At 39.9% G+C, this 18,258-nt stretch overlaps 1 protein-coding gene across 2 annotated transcripts; it reads left to right on the forward strand.

The window, feature by feature from the left end:
- The first annotated feature begins 227 nt into the window (after positions 1-227).
- Positions 228-17,104, forward strand: LOC134270202 (macrophage mannose receptor 1-like). Of its 2 annotated transcripts, none has more exons than XM_062752389.1 (6): positions 228-244; positions 14,040-14,272; positions 14,917-15,061; positions 15,841-16,076; positions 16,341-16,591; positions 16,699-17,104. In XM_062752389.1, exons 2-6 carry the CDS (start codon positions 14,092-14,094, stop codon positions 16,921-16,923), a joined length of 1,038 nt encoding a protein of 345 aa, XP_062608373.1. In that variant the 5' UTR covers positions 228-244; positions 14,040-14,091; the 3' UTR covers positions 16,924-17,104. The 2 variants fall into 2 exon arrangements, with proteins under 2 accessions (XP_062608373.1, XP_062608374.1); XM_062752390.1 differs by lacking the exon at positions 228-244 and adding an exon at positions 13,615-13,621.
- Positions 17,105-18,258: the final 1,154 nt, after the last annotated feature.

The following is an 18,258-nucleotide window of genomic DNA, read 5'->3' on the forward strand; positions in this document are numbered from 1 at the left end:
TTAACAGGATTTTATTATGGTAAAAGTACAGCCAAAACTGTGGCCCAGGCCAAGGCCGAGTGTGAGTCCCTTGGGATGAGGCTAGCCGTGTTTGACACACAGTCCGAGTGGGAGGCGGGCAAAGCCTTCCTTAACACGTACGACTCTCTCTGGGGGTACGTATAAACAAAATACAATAGGCCTTCCTTAACACGTACGACTCTCTCTATGGGTACGTATATAACACGTACGACTCTCTCTGGGGGTGTGTATAGTTAAAACACATAATTATACAACGCTCTAACTGTGGGGTACGTATATGTAGTTAAAATTTAATAGGCCTTTCTCAACGCACAAAACTCTGTGTGGGGTATGTACCAGGCTGAAGCTAGCAGCCAATAACAGCAGCCACTAAGCGCGTAAAAGCTAGCAGCCAATAAGGAAATTCATCAAAGAACTGAGAGTACTCAGACGTAGTACTGTTTTTAATGCGTTATTTTAGATCATTAATGGTTAATGATTAGAAAATTAATGCAGCAATTAATTACATAATAAATCAGATACTCAGAGGCAGTAAGGCTCACCTGAACATTTTTTTTTCCTTTTTTAAAACCGAAAAATAAGAAATACATTACTTTATAATTCTTATCCAATTGAACAAACAAGCACCAGGAAATGGATAACTCCTTCAGTAAGAATCCCTTTTCAACTCTTTCAGGGACCTCAAGATTATGACAGGGCCAATAAGCTAACCTGAAATTTGATTAATATATAACGATTGTAAACAGAAATATGGCACAAGTGTAAACTAGGTTGAAGTATGTTTCGAACATTATTACAGGGACAACTTAATGAATCTTTAAGACTGTAAATTACCACTATCAGTAATAAGTGGTGGTGGTGCCACCAAGTGGCTCCAAAAGCAATTTTTGATATTACAAGCAGGTTTTATACCCATGATTTATAAAGTGATCAACATTACTAGGGCCAGATAGAACGGCCCAAGGAATATTATTTCCTGCTATCAAAAGGGGCTTTAGTGGTACCACCAGGTGGTGCCAAGTGCATTGGTCATATTTCAAGCAATCATTCATCATCAATTATTAGTGATTAAGTTAAGGGTCTTAGGGAGAATCCCTTGTCAACGTTCCAAAGATCCTAGGGGCGGGAAAGGGCCAGTTATCTACGCTGAACTTTGGAGTTTTTGCATTTTATCCCAAAAACGCCATTAAAGATCAGATATTATACGCCTTATCCTTGAAGTGTTCATCAAATGATTATTGGGGCAAGGTAGAGGGGCCCTAGGGCTATCATTTGCCACTTTCAGAATGGGGCTGTAGTGGCACCACCAAGTGGTGCCAAGTGCGTGGGGCCTTTTTCCAGCATTCATATCTTATTCATTGTCGACCTCCTAAACAAACTAACACTGGGGATGGGTAGAGGGCCTTAGGGGGTATCCCTTGACAGATTTCTACAGGGTCCTAGGGGCTGGAAGGGTCCAGTTAGCTAACCTGAACTTTGATGTTTTTCATCATTGTACATTGGGAAACAGGAAAAGGGCAGCTATTATACGCCTTATCCTTGAAGTGTTCATCAAATGATTATTGGGGCAAGGTAGAGGGGCCCTAGGGCTATCATTTGCCACTTTCAGAATGGGGCTGTAGTGGCACCACCAAGTGGTGCCAAGGGCGTGGGGCCTTTTTCCAGCATTCATATCTTATTCATTGTCGACCTCCTAAACAAACTAACACTGGGGATGGGTAGAGGGCCTTAGGGGGTATCCCTTGACAGATTTCTACAGGGTCCTAGGGGTTGGAAGGGTCCAGTTAGCTAACCTGAACTTTGATGTTTTTCATCATTGTACATTGGGAAACAGGAAAAGGGCAGCTATTATACGCCTTATCCTTGAAGTGTTCATCAAATGATTATTGGGGCAAGGTAGAGGGGCCCTAGGGCTATCATTTGCCACTTTCAGAATGGGGCTGTAGTGGCACCACCAAGTGGTGCCAAGGGCGTGGGGCCTTTTTCCAGCATTCATATCTTATTCATTGTCGACCTCCTAAACAAACTAACACTGGGGATGGGTAGAGGGCCTTAGGGGGTATCCCTTGACAGATTTCTACAGGGTCCAAGGGGCTGGAAGGGTCCAGTTAGCTAACCTGAACTTTGATGTTTTTCATCATTGTACATTGGGAAACAGGAAAAGGGCAGCTATTATACGCCTTATCCTTGAAGTGTTCATCAAATGATTATTGGGGCAAGGTAGAGGGGCCCTAGGGCTATCATTTGCCACTTTCAGAATGGGGCTGTAGTGGCACCACCAAGTGGTGCCAAGGGCGTGGGGCCTTTTTCCAGCATTCATATCTTATTCATTGTCGACCTCCTAAACAAACTAACACTGGGGATGGGTAGAGGGCCTTAGGGGGTATCCCTTGACAGATTTCTACAGGGTCCTAGGGGTTGGAAGGGTCCAGTTAGCTAACCTGAACTTTGATGTTTTTCATCATTGTACATTGGGAAACAGGAAAAGGGCAGCTATTATACGCCTTATCCTTGAAGTGTTCATCAAATGATTATTGGGGCAAGGTAGAGGGGCCCTAGGGCTATCATTTGCCACTTTCAGAATGGGGCTGTAGTGGCACCACCAAGTGGTGCCAAGGGCGTGGGGCCTTTTTCCAGCATTCATATCTTATTCATTGTCGACCTCCTAAACAAACTAACACTGGGGATGGGTAGAGGGCCTTAGGGGGTATCCCTTGACAGATTTCTACAGGGTCCAAGGGGCTGGAAGGGTCCAGTTAGCTAACCTGAACTTTGATGTTTTTCATCATTGTACATTGGGAAACAGGAAAAGGGCAGCTATTATACGCCTTATCCTTGAAGTGTTCATCAAATGATTATTGGGGCAAGGTAGAGGGGCCCTAGGGCTATCATTTGCCACTTTCAGAATGGGGCTGTAGTGGCACCACCAAGTGGTGCCAAGGGCGTGGGGCCTTTTTCCAGCATTCATATCTTATTCATTGTCGACCTCCTAAACAAACTAACACTGGGGATGGGTAGAGGGCCTTAGGGGGTATCCCTTGACAGATTTCTACAGGGTCCTAGGGGCTGGAAGGGTCCAGTTAGCTAACCTGAACTTTGATGTTTTTCATCATTGTACATTGGGAAACAGGAAAAGGGCAGCTATTATACGCCTTATCCTTGAAGTGTTCATCAAATGATTATTGGGGCAAGGTAGAGGGGCCCTAGGGCTATCATTTGCCACTTTCAGAATGGGGCTGTAGTGGCACCACCAAGTGGTGCCAAGGGCGTGGGGCCTTTTTCCAGCATTCATATCTTATTCATTGTCGACCTCCTAAACAAACTAACACTGGGGATGGGTTGAGGGCCTTAGGGGGTATCCCTTGACAGATTTCTACAGGGTCCTAGGGGCTGGAAGGGTCCAGTTAGCTAACCTGAACTTTGATGTTTTTCATCATTGTACATTGGGAAACAGGAAAAGGGCAGCTATTATACGCCTTATCCTTGAAGTGTTCATCAAATGATTATTGGGGCAAGGTAGAGGGGCCCTAGGGCTATCATTTGCCACTTTCAGAATGGGGCTGTAGTGGCACCACCAAGTGGTGCCAAGGGCGTGGGGCCTTTTTCCAGCATTCATATCTTATTCATTGTCGACCTCCTAAACAAACTAACACTGGGGATGGGTAGAGGGCCTTAGGGGGTATCCCTTGACAGATTTCTACAGGGTCCTAGGGGTTGGAAGGGTCCAGTTAGCTAACCTGAACTTTGATGTTTTTCATCATTGTACATTGGGAAACAGGAAAAGGGCAGCTATTATACGCCTTATCCTTGAAGTGTTCATCAAATGATTATTGGGGCAAGGTAGAGGGGCCCTAGGGCTATCATTTGCCACTTTCAGAATGGGGCTGTAGTGGCACCACCAAGTGGTGCCAAGGGCGTGGGGCCTTTTTCCAGCATTCATATCTTATTCATTGTCGACCTCCTAAACAAACTAACACTGGGGATGGGTAGAGGGCCTTAGGGGGTATCCCTTGACAGATTTCTACAGGGTCCAAGGGGCTGGAAGGGTCCAGTTAGCTAACCTGAACTTTGATGTTTTTCATCATTGTACATTGGGAAACAGGAAAAGGGCAGCTATTATACGCCTTATCCTTGAAGTGTTCATCAAATGATTATTGGGGCAAGGTAGAGGGGCCCTAGGGCTATCATTTGCCACTTTCAGAATGGGGCTGTAGTGGCACCACCAAGTGGTGCCAAGGGCGTGGGGCCTTTTTCCAGCATTCATATCTTATTCATTGTCGACCTCCTAAACAAACTAACACTGGGGATGGGTAGAGGGCCTTAGGGGGTATCCCTTGACAGATTTCTACAGGGTCCTAGGGGTTGGAAGGGTCCAGTTAGCTAACCTGAACTTTGATGTTTTTCATCATTGTACATTGGGAAACAGGAAAAGGGCAGCTATTATACGCCTTATCCTTGAAGTGTTCATCAAATGATTATTGGGGCAAGGTAGAGGGGCCCTAGGGCTATCATTTGCCACTTTCAGAATGGGGCTGTAGTGGCACCACCAAGTGGTGCCAAGGGCGTGGGGCCTTTTTCCAGCATTCATATCTTATTCATTGTCGACCTCCTAAACAAACTAACACTGGGGATGGGTAGAGGGCCTTAGGGGGTATCCCTTGACAGATTTCTACAGGGTCCTAGGGGTTGGAAGGGTCCAGTTAGCTAACCTGAACTTTGATGTTTTTCATCATTGTACATTGGGAAACAGGAAAAGGGCAGCTATTATACGCCTTATCCTTGAAGTGTTCATCAAATGATTATTGGGGCAAGGTAGAGGGGCCCTAGGGCTATCATTTGCCACTTTCAGAATGGGGCTGTAGTGGCACCACCAAGTGGTGCCAAGGGCGTGGGGCCTTTTTCCAGCATTCATATCTTATTCATTGTCGACCTCCTAAACAAACTAACACTGGGGATGGGTAGAGGGCCTTAGGGGGTATCCCTTGACAGATTTCTACAGGGTCCTAGGGGTTGGAAGGGTCCAGTTAGCTAACCTGAACTTTGATGTTTTTCATCATTGTACATTGGGAAACAGGAAAAGGGCAGCTATTATACGCCTTATCCTTGAAGTGTTCATCAAATGATTATTGGGGCAAGGTAGAGGGGCCCTAGGGCTATCATTTGCCACTTTCAGAATGGGGCTGTAGTGGCACCACCAAGTGGTGCCAAGTGCGTGGGGGCTATTTCCAGCACTCATATCTTATTCATTGTCGACCTCCTGAACAAACTAACACTGGGGATGGGTAGAGGGCCTTAGGGGGTATCCCTTGACAGATTTCTGCAGGGTCCTGGGGGCTGGAAGGGTCCAGTTAGCTAACCTGAACTTTGATGTTTTTCATCATTGTACATTGGGAAACAGGAAAAGGGCAGCTATTATACGCCTTATCCTTGAAGTGTTCATCAAATGATTATTGGGGCAAGGTAGAGGGGCCCTAGGGCTATCATTTGCCACTTTCAGAATGGGGCTGTAGTGGCACCACCAAGTGGTGCCAAGGGCGTGGGGCCTTTTTCCAGCATTCATATCTTATTCATTGTCGACCTCCTAAACAAACTAACACTGGGGATGGGTAGAGGGCCTTAGGGGGTATCCCTTGACAGATTTCTACAGGGTCCTAGGGGTTGGAAGGGTCCAGTTAGCTAACCTGAACTTTGATGTTTTTCATCATTGTACATTGGGAAACAGGAAAAGGGCAGCTATTATACGCCTTATCCTTGAAGTGTTCATCAAATGATTATTGGGGCAAGGTAGAGGGGCCCTAGGGCTATCATTTGCCACTTTCAGAATGGGGCTGTAGTGGCACCACCAAGTGGTGCCAAGTGCGTGGGGCATATTTCCAGCATATTGTTCATTTGGAAACGGGAAAAGGCAGCTATTATGTATAGGCTTATGCATATCTAATGTCACTTATAACTTCAACATAATCTGTCAAACTGAACGCGACATTTGTCGCAAATTTGTAAACAAAGTATAGACACGGCAGTTCTATTGTATCCTAGGCTTTCAATTATTAACTCGATTTGATCAAAGTTGAAACCAATCGAAATAATTTGTTTTTGGAGAAGATCTGCAATTTTATTATACACCAATCGTATTTCTCAAAACTATTTAGTACGGATTACTGTCTTGTTCAACCAGGAAGTTGGAACTCTTGACGTAGTGTTTAGAACATATCCCTTACAAGCAAAGAGTCGTGAGTTCGATACCGGCTGGGTGCATTTTAATTTTTTTTTTATTTTTCTTATTTCTTCAACCCAAATGATCTTTTAAAGTTGAAAAGGCCACAGGAACAATAAGATTACCAGTATTTTCTTTTTGTTTTATGCATAAGATTTTTTTTATTTTAATGGGAAACATTTGCTTTTGTATATATATTATATTAAATATTATAAACAATTATTACTAGTATTCTCTTTTATTTTTGCATAAGATTTTTTTCACTTGAATGGAAAATATTTGCATATGTATACATTTTATATTATATACCGGTAATATTATTTACAAATTCACATCATAAGTTTAACGTTTGAAAAATCTGATTTACCACTAAAAAGTGCAAAGTTTCGATGTTAAAAATATGAGTGCATCACAGAATCTTTATTATATATTGCCAGTTTGCACCTCATTATGCCCCCTTAAACTAAGTTTTGCGGTATATAGTTTTTGTCGTGTCCGTCCGTCCATCTCGTATGTTTGGCTGTGAAAACTTTAATCTTGTCCTTAACTTTTGATTTAATGGGGCTATGACTTTCATATTTAACGTGACTGTGTACTCCGTGTAAGACTTTTCTTTTTGAACCACCAAATTTGACCTTTTGACCTTAGAGTTTGACCTACTTTTAATTTTTTTTAGCCTTGTCAATACCTTTTGAACGGTAAAGGCCAAAACTTACATCATTTACATTCTCAGTATGTATTCTATGTGACAAGACCTTACATTGGATACTAGTTACCTTGACCTTTGGAACTTGACCATGGAATTTTTATACTTTAATATGAACAGATGCGTTTTTTCAAAACACTATGCGCCCGGCGGCAACAATGTTTAAAAAAACCCATATCTATAGTATATAGGTCACGTTCAAGGTCACAAAGAACTTGAATAGTGAAGCATGCATACTAAATATGAAGTTTTTATCTCTCATGGTTCCAAATGAGTTATTTTTAGTATATAGGACACAGTCAAGGTCACAAGGTCATTGGCCTTGGTGGCATGTGAATGTGCTTCATTAGTGAAGTATATATTCCAAATATTGTCTCTATCTTTCTTCGTTCAAAAGTTATGGCGAAGGTTAAATTGCCGACAAAAAACTGTATTTAGCGTATACACTGTAGGTCACAGTCAAGGTCACAAGGTCATTGATGGCGATGGCATTAAAAAGAGCTTAACCAGTGGTGTATGCATACCAAATATGAAGTCTCTATCTTTTATGGTTAAAATGTATGGCGAATGTAAAAGTTTGCAGAAAAAAATATTTTTAGCATATAGGTCACAGTTAAGGTCACAAGACTTTTGAAGACTAAGGGCTAGTGATATCATACTTCACTTATGTTATCCTTCATTGGATACTATGAACTTTGACCCTTTGACCTTGCAGTTTGACCTACTTTTAAAAAGTAAACCTTAACCATTACTTTTAAAGGGTTAGGCCAAGTGCTTTCATACTTTACATATTTAATCCTTATGACAGGACCTTTCATTTGATAGCAAGACCTTTGACTTTCGAGTTTGACCTACTTTTTAACATCTTTAACCTTCGCCATAACATCTAAAAGGTAAGGTCTAAAGCTTTCATAATTTACATATGTATTTTTGTGGCAAGACCTTTCATTGGATATCAATGACCTTGACCTTGAAGTATTCCCTTCTTGTGAAAAACTTTAATCTTGGCCTACTTTAATGTTTTACAATTGTATTTTTAGTGAGAATACCGTTCTTTTAGTACAAATATATTAAATTTGCACTTAAGAAAAGTTTAATTTTTGCTATGTTGCCATACAGGGGTATCAGTGTCTCACAAAAACATCTTGTTTAACTCTGTGATCCTACATATATTTTGGGTTTCCCATGGCAAAGCATTGACTTTGCCACTATATTTTTATGGGAGGCGGGGGTATCATTTAACGAACTCATTGCTCACAGAACCTCTTGTTAATTACAGTTATCAATAGCAAATCTTTGCTTTGATAATGTCACTACAAAGAGGTTCCTATAATTGGAGCTAGTGCTTTCCTTTGGGTCATACTCAAGTATATCGTGCCCCATTATACCCCACCTCCACCCTACCAACCCACACACTTAAAAGCGGGAGGGTATGTTTTTAAAGGTGAGACAAACACCGTGGTCAAGGTCAAAAGGTCATGGTTATTGGTTTCTGAACAAGACCATGTCTCAAATATTACATTTGGGAAGTATGAATGCGTTGGTCCTTACCGTTCAAAAGTTATGACCAAGGTTAAAGTTTGTAAAAAGTAGGTCGAACTCCAATGTCAAAGGGTCAAACGACTTGATATCCAATAAAAGGGCTTGTCATAAGGATTACATATGTGAAGTATGAAAACCCTAGCACTTACTTTTCAAAAGTTTTAGCCAAGGTTAAAGTTATTTCACAAGGACTTCGCTATAACCGAGTTTTACTGTATAAATAAAATGTATACATATGCAAATATCTAACATTAAAGTGCAAAAAAATGTGATTATGAAACACTGATGCCCCCGTATGGCAACATAGTGAAGATTAAACTTTTCTGAGATAAAAAAAAAAGTTAATACATGTATATTGGTACTTAAAGTAGTGCCTTCTAACTGGAAATACAATTGCAAACATGAAAGCCCGATCTCCATTTGTTCCAAAGTTATGGTCAGGCTTAAGTTTTTTCATAAGTACAAAAATCTTCAAGATCAAGGTCATAAGGTCAAGTTTATTGGTATCCAATGAAAGGTCTTTCCATATTCGAAGGATGGAAGCCCTAGCCCTAACCATTCAAAAGTTATAAGGTTAAAAAGATTTTTATGTACGTTAAACTCCTAGATCAAGGTCAGAAGGTTATTGGTATTGAATAAAAGATCTTGTAACAAGAATTACATATGTGAAGGTTGAAAACCCTAGCCCTTCCTCTTCGAAATTTATTTCCAAGGTTGACGTTTTTTCATAAGTCCAGAAATCTCAAAGGTCAAGGTCAAAATTCTTGGTTTTAATGAAAGGTCTTGCCAAAAAGAAGTTATATTTGAAAAATTAAATTCCTAGTATCTACCAAACTGAGGGCTAAAAGTAAAAATATGCAATTTTTGTGTAAAAATGGGTCTAACTCTAAGGTCAAGGTCAAAATGTCAAGGTTTTTGGTAACAAATGAGAGGTCTTTTTACAAGAATAAAATATGTGAAGTATAAAAGTCTATTACTAACCCTTCAAAAATTATGGTCAAAGTTGTATTTTTAAAGTAGGTCAAACTCCAAGGTCAAGGTCAAAGGGTCAAGGTTCTTGGTATCCAATGAAGTGTCCTTTCACAAGAATTACATTTGTGAAGTTTGAAAGCCCTAGCACTTTCTGTTCAAAAGTTATAGCCAAGCTTAAAGTTTTTTTTATAAGTACGTAAATCTCGAAGGTCAAGCTCAAAAAGTCAAGGTTTGAGGTATCCAATGAAAGGCCGTGCCACAAAAAAATTATACATGAAGTATAAATGTCCTGGTAGATACTATTCAAAAGATATGGCCAAAGTAAATATTCAAAATTTTTGTGTAAAAGTGGGTCAAACCTCAAGATCAAGGTCAAAAGGTCAAATATGGTGGTACACAAAAGGTCTTCTCTCTAGAAATACACATGTAAAATATGAATGTCATAGCTCTACTAAATCAAAAGTTATGAATAAGGATAAAGTTTTTGCGGACAAACAGACAAACAGAGAGACAGAAAGACAGTCAGACGGACACGACAAAAACTTTATGCCCCCGAAACTTCGTTTCCAGGGGCATAATTAAAAAAAAAATTAAAATGCACCCAACCGATATCGAACTCACAACTCTTTCCTTGAAAGGCATACATTCTAGACACTACGTCAAGAGTTCCAACTTCCTGGTTGAACAAGACAGTAATCCGTTCTAAATAGTTTTTAGAAACACGATTGCTTTATAATAAAATTGCAAATTTTCTGTTAAAAAAATTATTTCCATTGGTTTCAACTTTGAACGATCGAGTTAATAAATGAAAGGCTAGGATACAATAGAACTGCCATGTCTACAAATGTTTACAAATTTGCGACAAATGTCGCGTTCAGTTTCACAGATAATGTTGAAAATATAGGTGACATTAGATAAGCATCAGCCTATAATAGCTGACCTTTCCCGTTTCACAATATACAATGATGAAAAACCTCAAAGTTCAGGTTAGCTAACCAACTTATCCCAGCCCCTGGGACATTTTGAAACGTTGACAGGAGATATCCCTAGGACCCTTAACCTGTCCTCAGTGATAGTTGGTTTAGGTGCCCAATAAAGCAAGACAAATGAATGCTGAAAATATGCCCCACACACTTGGCACCACCAAGTGGTGCCACTACAGCCCCATTTTGAAGGTGGGAAATGATAGCCCAAGGAGCCCTCTACCTTGCCCCAATAGTCATTTGATGAACACTTCAAAGATAAGGCGTATAATAGCTGGCCTTTTCTCGTTTCACAATATACAATGATGAAAAAACATCAAAGTTCAGGTTAGCTAACCGGCCTTTCCCAGCCTCTGGGGCCCTTTGAAACTTTGACAGGGGATACCCCCTAAGACCCTTAACCCATCCCCAATGAAAGATGGTTCAAGTTCCCAGAAATGGAGGACAAATGAATGCTTGAAATATGCCCCACGCACTTGGAACCACCAAGTGGTACCACTACAGCCCCATTTTGAAGGTGGGAAATGATAGCCCTAGGACCCCTCTACCTTGCCCCAATAGTCATGTGATGAACACTTCAAAGTTAAGGCGTACAATAGCTGGCCTTTTCTCATTTCACAATATACAATGATGAAAAAGCATCAAAGTTCAGGTTAGCTTACCGGCCTTTCCCAGCCTCTGGGGCCCTTTGAAACGTTGACAGGGGATACCCCTAAGACCCTTAACCCATCCCCAATGAAAGATGGTTCAAGTTCCCAGAAATGGAGGACAAATGAATGCTTGAAATATGCCCCACGCACTTGGCACCACCAAGTGGTGCCACTACAGCCCCATTTTGAAGGTGGGAAATGATAGCCCTAGGAACCCTCCACCTTGCCCCAATAGTCATTTGATGAACACTTCAAAGATAAGGCGTATAATAGCTGGCCTTTTCCCGCTTCACAATATACAATGATGAAAAAACATCAAAGTTCAGGTTAGCTAACCGGCCTTTCCCAGCCTCTGGGGCCCTTTGAAACTTTGACAGGGGATACCCCCTAAGACCCTTAACCCATCCCCAATGAAAGATGGTTCAGGTTCCAAGAAATGGAGGACAAATGAATGCTTGAAATATGCCCCACGCACTTGGCACCACCAAGTGGTGCCACTACAGCCCCATTTTGAAGGTGGGAAATAATAGCTCTAGGACCCCTCTACCTTGCCCCAATAGCCATTTGATGAACACTTCAAAGATAAGGCGTATATTAGCTGGCCTTTTCTCGTTTCACAATATACAATGATGAAAAAACATCAAAGTTCAGGTTAGCTAACCGGCCTTTCCCAGCCCCTGGGGCCCTTTGAAACTTTGACAGGGGATACCCCTAAGACCCTTAACCCATCCCTAGTGAAAGATGGTTCAGGTTCCCAGAAATGGAGGACAAATGAATGCTTGAAATATGCCCCACGCACTTGGCACCACCAAGTGGTGCCACTACAGCCCCATTTTGAAGGTGGGAAATGATAGCCCTAGGACCCCTCTACCTTGCCCCAATAGTCATTTGATGAACACTTCAAAGATAAGGCGTATAATAGCTGGCCTTTCCTCGTTTCAAAATATACAATGATGAAAAAACATCAAAGTCCAGGTTATCTAAGCGGCCTTTCCCAGCCCCTGGGGCCCTTTGAAACTTTGACAGGGGATACCCCCTAAGACCCTTAACCCATCCCCAGTGAAAGATGGTTCAGGTTCCCAGAAATGGAGGACAAATGAATGCTTGAAATATGCCCCACGCACTTGGAACCACCAAGTGGTGCCACTACAGCCCCATTTTGAAGGTGTGAAATGATAGCCCTAGGACCCCTCTACCTTGCCCCAATAGTCATTTGATGAACACTTCAAAGATAAGGCGTATAATAGCTGGCCTTTTCTCGCTTCACAATATACAATGATGAAAAACATCAAAGTTCAGGTTAGCTAACCGACCTTTCCCAGCCCCTGGGGCCCTTTGAAACTTTGACAGGGGATACCCCCTAAGACCCTTAACCTATCCCCAGTGAAAGATGGTTCAAGTTCCCAGAAATGGAGGACAAATGAATGCTTGAAATATGCCCAACGCACTTGGCTTCACTTGGTGGTGCCACTACAGCCTCATTTTGAAGGTGGGAAATGATAGCCCTAGGACCCCTCTACCTTGCCCCAGTAATCATTTGGTGGATACTTCAAAGAATAGCTGTTCTGTAATGGGTTTTTTTCTCGATATAATGTTATATAATGTAATGTCCCTGGGACCCTTTGTAAGGTTGACAAATGATCCTCCATCTCCAGTGATTAATTTGTTCAAGTGGCCAATAATTGATGACAATTAATTGCTTGAAATATACTCTACGCACTTAGCACCACCTGGTGGTACCACTACAGTCCCGTTCTGATAGCACTAAACAAAAGCCCTGGGGTCCTTCAACCTTGCCCTAGTTACGATATGGTGGGCACTTTATAAATCATGGGTATAATACCTGCCTGTAATATTAAAAATGCCCTTGGAACCACTTGGTGGCACCACCACCACCTCTTATTACTGATAACGGTTATTAATAGTCTTATAGACCCTTAAAGTTGCCCGGGTAATAATGTTCGAAACATACTTCAACGTAGTTTACACTTGTGTAATATTTAGTTTACAATCGATAGAGTAACCAATTTTCAGGTTAGCTTATTGGCCCTGTCATATTCTTGAGGTCCCTGAAAGAGTTGAAAAGGTATTCTTCTTGAAGTAGTTAACCAATTCTTAGTGCTTGTTTGATCAAGTGAACTAAGATGATTGCGTAATTTATTTCTATTTTTTTCAGTTTCAAGAAAGCACATTTTTTCTTCAGGTGAGCCGTACTGCCTCCGAGTGTCTGATTTATTATGTAATTAATTTTCGCATTAATTATCCAATCATATACCCTTAATTTTCTAAAATAAAATATTAAAAACAGTACTGCCTCTCAGTACTCTCAGTTCTTTGATGAATTTCCTTATTGGCTGCTAGCTTCTACGGGATTAATGGCTGCTCCTATTGGCTGCTAGCTTCAGCCTGGTGGGGTATGTGTGTATAGTTAAAATACAATAGACCTCACGTAACACGTACAACTCTGTCTGGGGTATGTATGTATAGTCTCAATACAATAGGCCTTGCTTATCACGTTGTACTCTCTCTGGGGGTATGTATGTATAGTTTGCTTAACACGTACAACTCTCCCCGGGGTATGTATGTATAGTTAAAGTACAATAGGCCTTGCTTAACACATACATCTCTCTATGGGGTAGGTAGTTAAAATACAATAGGCCTTTCCATTGAATTTGTCTTAATTCTCATTGTATGACATTTAGTACGATAGATTCAAAATAATGGACAGTTTTTAAAAGAATAATTAAACATTAATTATAATATATCAGTTAAATCGATGCAAATATGTTCTCAACAAAGCAAATACGCTAAATATTTTGTCCTTTTTTCAGATTTATAATTACTTACGCTCTGCCAACTATTGTTGTATAAATTCATTTATCAAATTCTAAAGTGAATCATTCAAAATAGTCAGTATGTTCTCAAATCTTCACATGCTATGCTTTGCGCAGAAAAGACAAAAATGTATGGATAGGTTTAGAGAGGGATACGTCACAGACAGGAATGGTGTATAAATGGATAGACGGAACTACTCTCTCCTGGGGCTCATACAACAACCCCCCTTGGAAAGACGCTTCCACACCAGTAGATGACGTCACCAAAGCTTGCGTCATAATGGAATGGGACGAGTCATTACGCTGGATACACCATGACTGTGCGTCAACTGAGGATTTCTTGTGTGAAGGTGTGTTTGTGAGGACTTGAACAGAACATTATTCATTTTCACAAATACCATATGGACGATTTAAGATTTAACCCACGTACAAAATTAAAAATTAATTTTACAACCATTGTAGTATCATGTACTTCTGTAATGCCACGGTAGGGAAAAATCATTTCTCTCATTTAAAATATAATTAATACAGTGCTAAAATTAATGTTTGAATTAAAAAACCCATTTTGCAATTCAAAATATTGTATATCGTCGGGATATAAAATACTGAGATTTGAAAAAAAACAAAAAAACAAAAAAACTCTGAGCTATTTTGGAGATCTTAAACTAACCTACTCTTCTAAGTAACGCGGATTCAACCAGATCGAAAGCCTTTAAAATGCATAAACGCTTTAAATCCTATATTAAATCATACAAATGACTCAAACATTATCTAAAATGACAATTTTCTTAGGAGTTCAGAAAATGATATTGTAGTAAATAAAATGATAATGCAAATGGTCAAAATGATTTTTTTCAAATTGTTCAAACAATTTTGTAAATCGCTCAATTTGTTAAGAATCGAACTAAGATTTCAGTTCTTAATTGCCAAATTTTATTGCGCATAAATAGAAAAAAAATCTCTTTTCTGCTTTACAATTTGTTTTATTTAACAGGTTTCTACCTTAATCCTGGGTCCACTCGTGGATGGACATCTGCCAAATCCACGTGTGAAGGGATGGGGATGAAGCTGGCCTCACTAAAATCGGCGGAAATTAACGAAGCGGCCATCCAATACGTCAACGTACAACAAAGCTCGGGGTACAGTCCTTCTCAGCAGATTATATACATTCATTCTGATCATTGTAGCCTAAAAAATAATTTTAATATACGTTTCACAAACACATAACTTTATATAAAGTCATAGCTAAATGTACTATGTACTGTGTAGTTCGCTTCGTCTTGCTTGGGTAAGTTTATGACATGTGATTCGTTCTTGTGTCTATGTCAATTAACGATACGTGATTCGATTTGTCTAGGTCATTTAACAAATACGTGATTCTTTTTTGTCAAGGTCAGTTAACGATATGTGATTCATTTTTATTTTTAAGTCAGTTAACGATACGTGATTCGTTTTTGTCTAGGTCAATTAACGATATATGATTCGTTTTGTGTAGGTCTAGGTTGGTTAACGATAAATAGGATTCCCTCTTGTCAAGGCAGCTGCAGGGACCTATATATACTATATGCTGGTCTAGGTCAGTTGACGATACGTGATTCGTTTTTGTAGGTCAGTTAACGATACGTGATTTGTTTTTGTCTAGGTCGATTAACGATAAATGGCCGGGATTCTTTTTTGTCTAGGTCAGTTAACGATACATGATTCGTTTTGTCTCGGTCATTTGACGATACCTGATTCGTTTTTGTCTAGGTCAGTTGACGATACGTGATTCGGTTTTTTTTCTAGGTCAGTTAACGATACATAATTCGTTTTGTCTCGGTCATTTAACGATACGTGATTCGTTTTTGTCGAGGTCGATTAACGATAAATGGGATTCGTTTTTGTTACTGTGGATTCATTGGTTCATTTTTTCTTCTAGGTCAGTTAGAGATGTGTGGTTCGGTTTATCGCTATCAGGAGGACAGTACGTATATGAAGACGGTACGGTGGTTACTTCCGGTGTCTACGGAATCGGGTACAATAATTATCCCTGGAGGTCCTCTGAACCTAATAACCCTGGCAGCGATTTCTGTATCCGCCTGGCGTCAGATGGAGGGGGTGTGTTCAGATGGGCGGACTGGAACTGCGGCTCAAGTTACAACTTTCTGTGTCAAGGTCAGTTTGCCATGAAATGTGATTCTTGAATTACATGTACTTTCGAATATGTAAGATATTTCACATGTCTATAAAGTTGGATATTTTTATATCCGAGGAAATTTTAGAATTAGTATGTAATACTTGTTTTTTTTTGCGTTCAAATGGAAAGATGTTAAAATGGATAAACTTTTCACATTCTCGAACTTACACTATTATTTAAACCAAACTTGCCTCAGAGCATCTTAAGAAGCAGTGCTAATGTTTAAAAAAAACATTTTATAGCCTCTTTTACACCTGTCACTACCACCACCACCACCACTACAACCACTACGACCACGACACCAGTTCCTTCAACCACCACCACCACCACCACCACCACAACCACTACCACCACTACACCAGCTCCTACCACCACAACCACTACCACCACTACACCAGCTCCTACCACCACAACTCAGGTAGTGACCACCACCAAACCGTGGTGGTTTGTGGAGTATAGCGCTGATGGAAAAGCGATCGGAGCTAATGGAAAGGTATATACATGAGATTCCATTTTTTTGTAAAAGATGCGTATATAGTCTTTATTTTATAATTTAATTTTCCTTTCATGTTTGATCGATATTCAAATGATTTTCTTCAGACGTTTGACGAATCGGTGCCTCCAGCCAGGTTAGGGGTCATCGGTCTGTGTATCGGCTTCGCCACGTTCGCCGTACTGATGACGTTGATTTGTATGGTCTGGTTCTGCTGCATCAGAAATAAAGACGATTACCGCTTCATGGAAGAAGAGGAGGAAGAAGAGAAGAAGACCGTCGCTTTTACACCCGTCTCTCAGAAACCGCACGGACTCCAGTACTACGCATAATGATGTCCCCTGGCAAATAATCTTATAAATCCTATGAAATATTCTAGCTGTTAGAATTTTTGTGCCAATTTAAAAATAAAGGGATTTCCAACTGTTCCAAATAAATAAAAGACAGACAATGGAAAGTTACAATTCAAAAAGAAATATATGTACATTTAATCTGTAGAATTATTCCGAATGTTAGAATGAAGTTTTTTTTAAATAAAATTGTCTCTACATTGCAAACTTGATAAGTCAGACGATGAAAAGATACAATTCAAAAATTTAAAGCCATCAAAAAATTAATTCGTTATGTTTCGATAGTTTCTACGCAATATTTATGACTTTTCCATTTTTTTTTTTTTTGTTAACACTATTCCTGACATGAAATAAAAGCATTTTGCTCACCTAAGCCAGAGACATATAATATGTCTCTGCCTAAGCTAAACATAAAAATTAACACTGACCCCGGTGAAAGGGCTATAGGCCAAAATAAGAGATTAAACTTTTGCATAGAAATATAATATAATCTAATAAGAAAAAAAATCTAATAAAACCATAAGTCACCGAAATATGGAAGCATCCTTAGTGCCTATTTCAGTACAGTGTCATTCTCCCCCTAGTATGGGGGTGGATAGTTTTGGACCACTTTCATATATTTCAGTAATTTTTTTCATTACTGGACTGATTTCTGGTGATTTTTAAATCAAGTCTCCAGCTAAGCGATGCAGCCCGAAGGTCATCAGAAACTTCTACAACAAAAGAAGACCCCCTCCCGGTGTACTGTTCGATATGTCGGTGAAAATTTGCAAGTTTATAAAATTATTTTGATTCATGTTTCAGTTCATTATAAATGAACTCAACAAAGACAGTCAACAAACGCCTGACACATTTTCTTCGTACTTGAACATTTTCCCGACTTTTTACACTTACTTAATATACGAAAAAGGGATGCTTTATTAATTTTTTACGTTTAGCTCGGGTGAGCTAAAAAGCATTTACTTCGTGTCAGGAGTAGTGTTAACTTAGATATATAAACTCCATATGCAGGAGATGAAGGTATATTGCTGCATAAGTAAGCGAAGTTGACGATAGAAAAGTTAAAGTCAACACGTTTATCATAGAGCTTGGTTGGTAGATTACCATTAACTTCTTTTTCAGGTAAAATATCCAAATATGAAACAGAAGTTTCAGACTCTGTGGAATTTTTTATCTCAAGCTCACCAGGATATATCGTATCGACATAAGAATGGAAATTACCATTGTTGATCGACAATAGTCGTCGATATAACTAAATGTCGAGATGATGGCCACAGCAAGTGTTTTCTTCTTTTCACGCATAAGATTTTGCACAAA

This window comes from Saccostrea cucullata, unplaced genomic scaffold, assembly GCF_032062105.1.
Source record: "Saccostrea cucullata isolate Sc308-1 unplaced genomic scaffold, CSIRO_AGI_Scuc_v1 ctg49, whole genome shotgun sequence".
NCBI classification, from domain to species: Eukaryota; Metazoa; Mollusca; class Bivalvia; order Ostreida; family Ostreidae; genus Saccostrea; species Saccostrea cuccullata.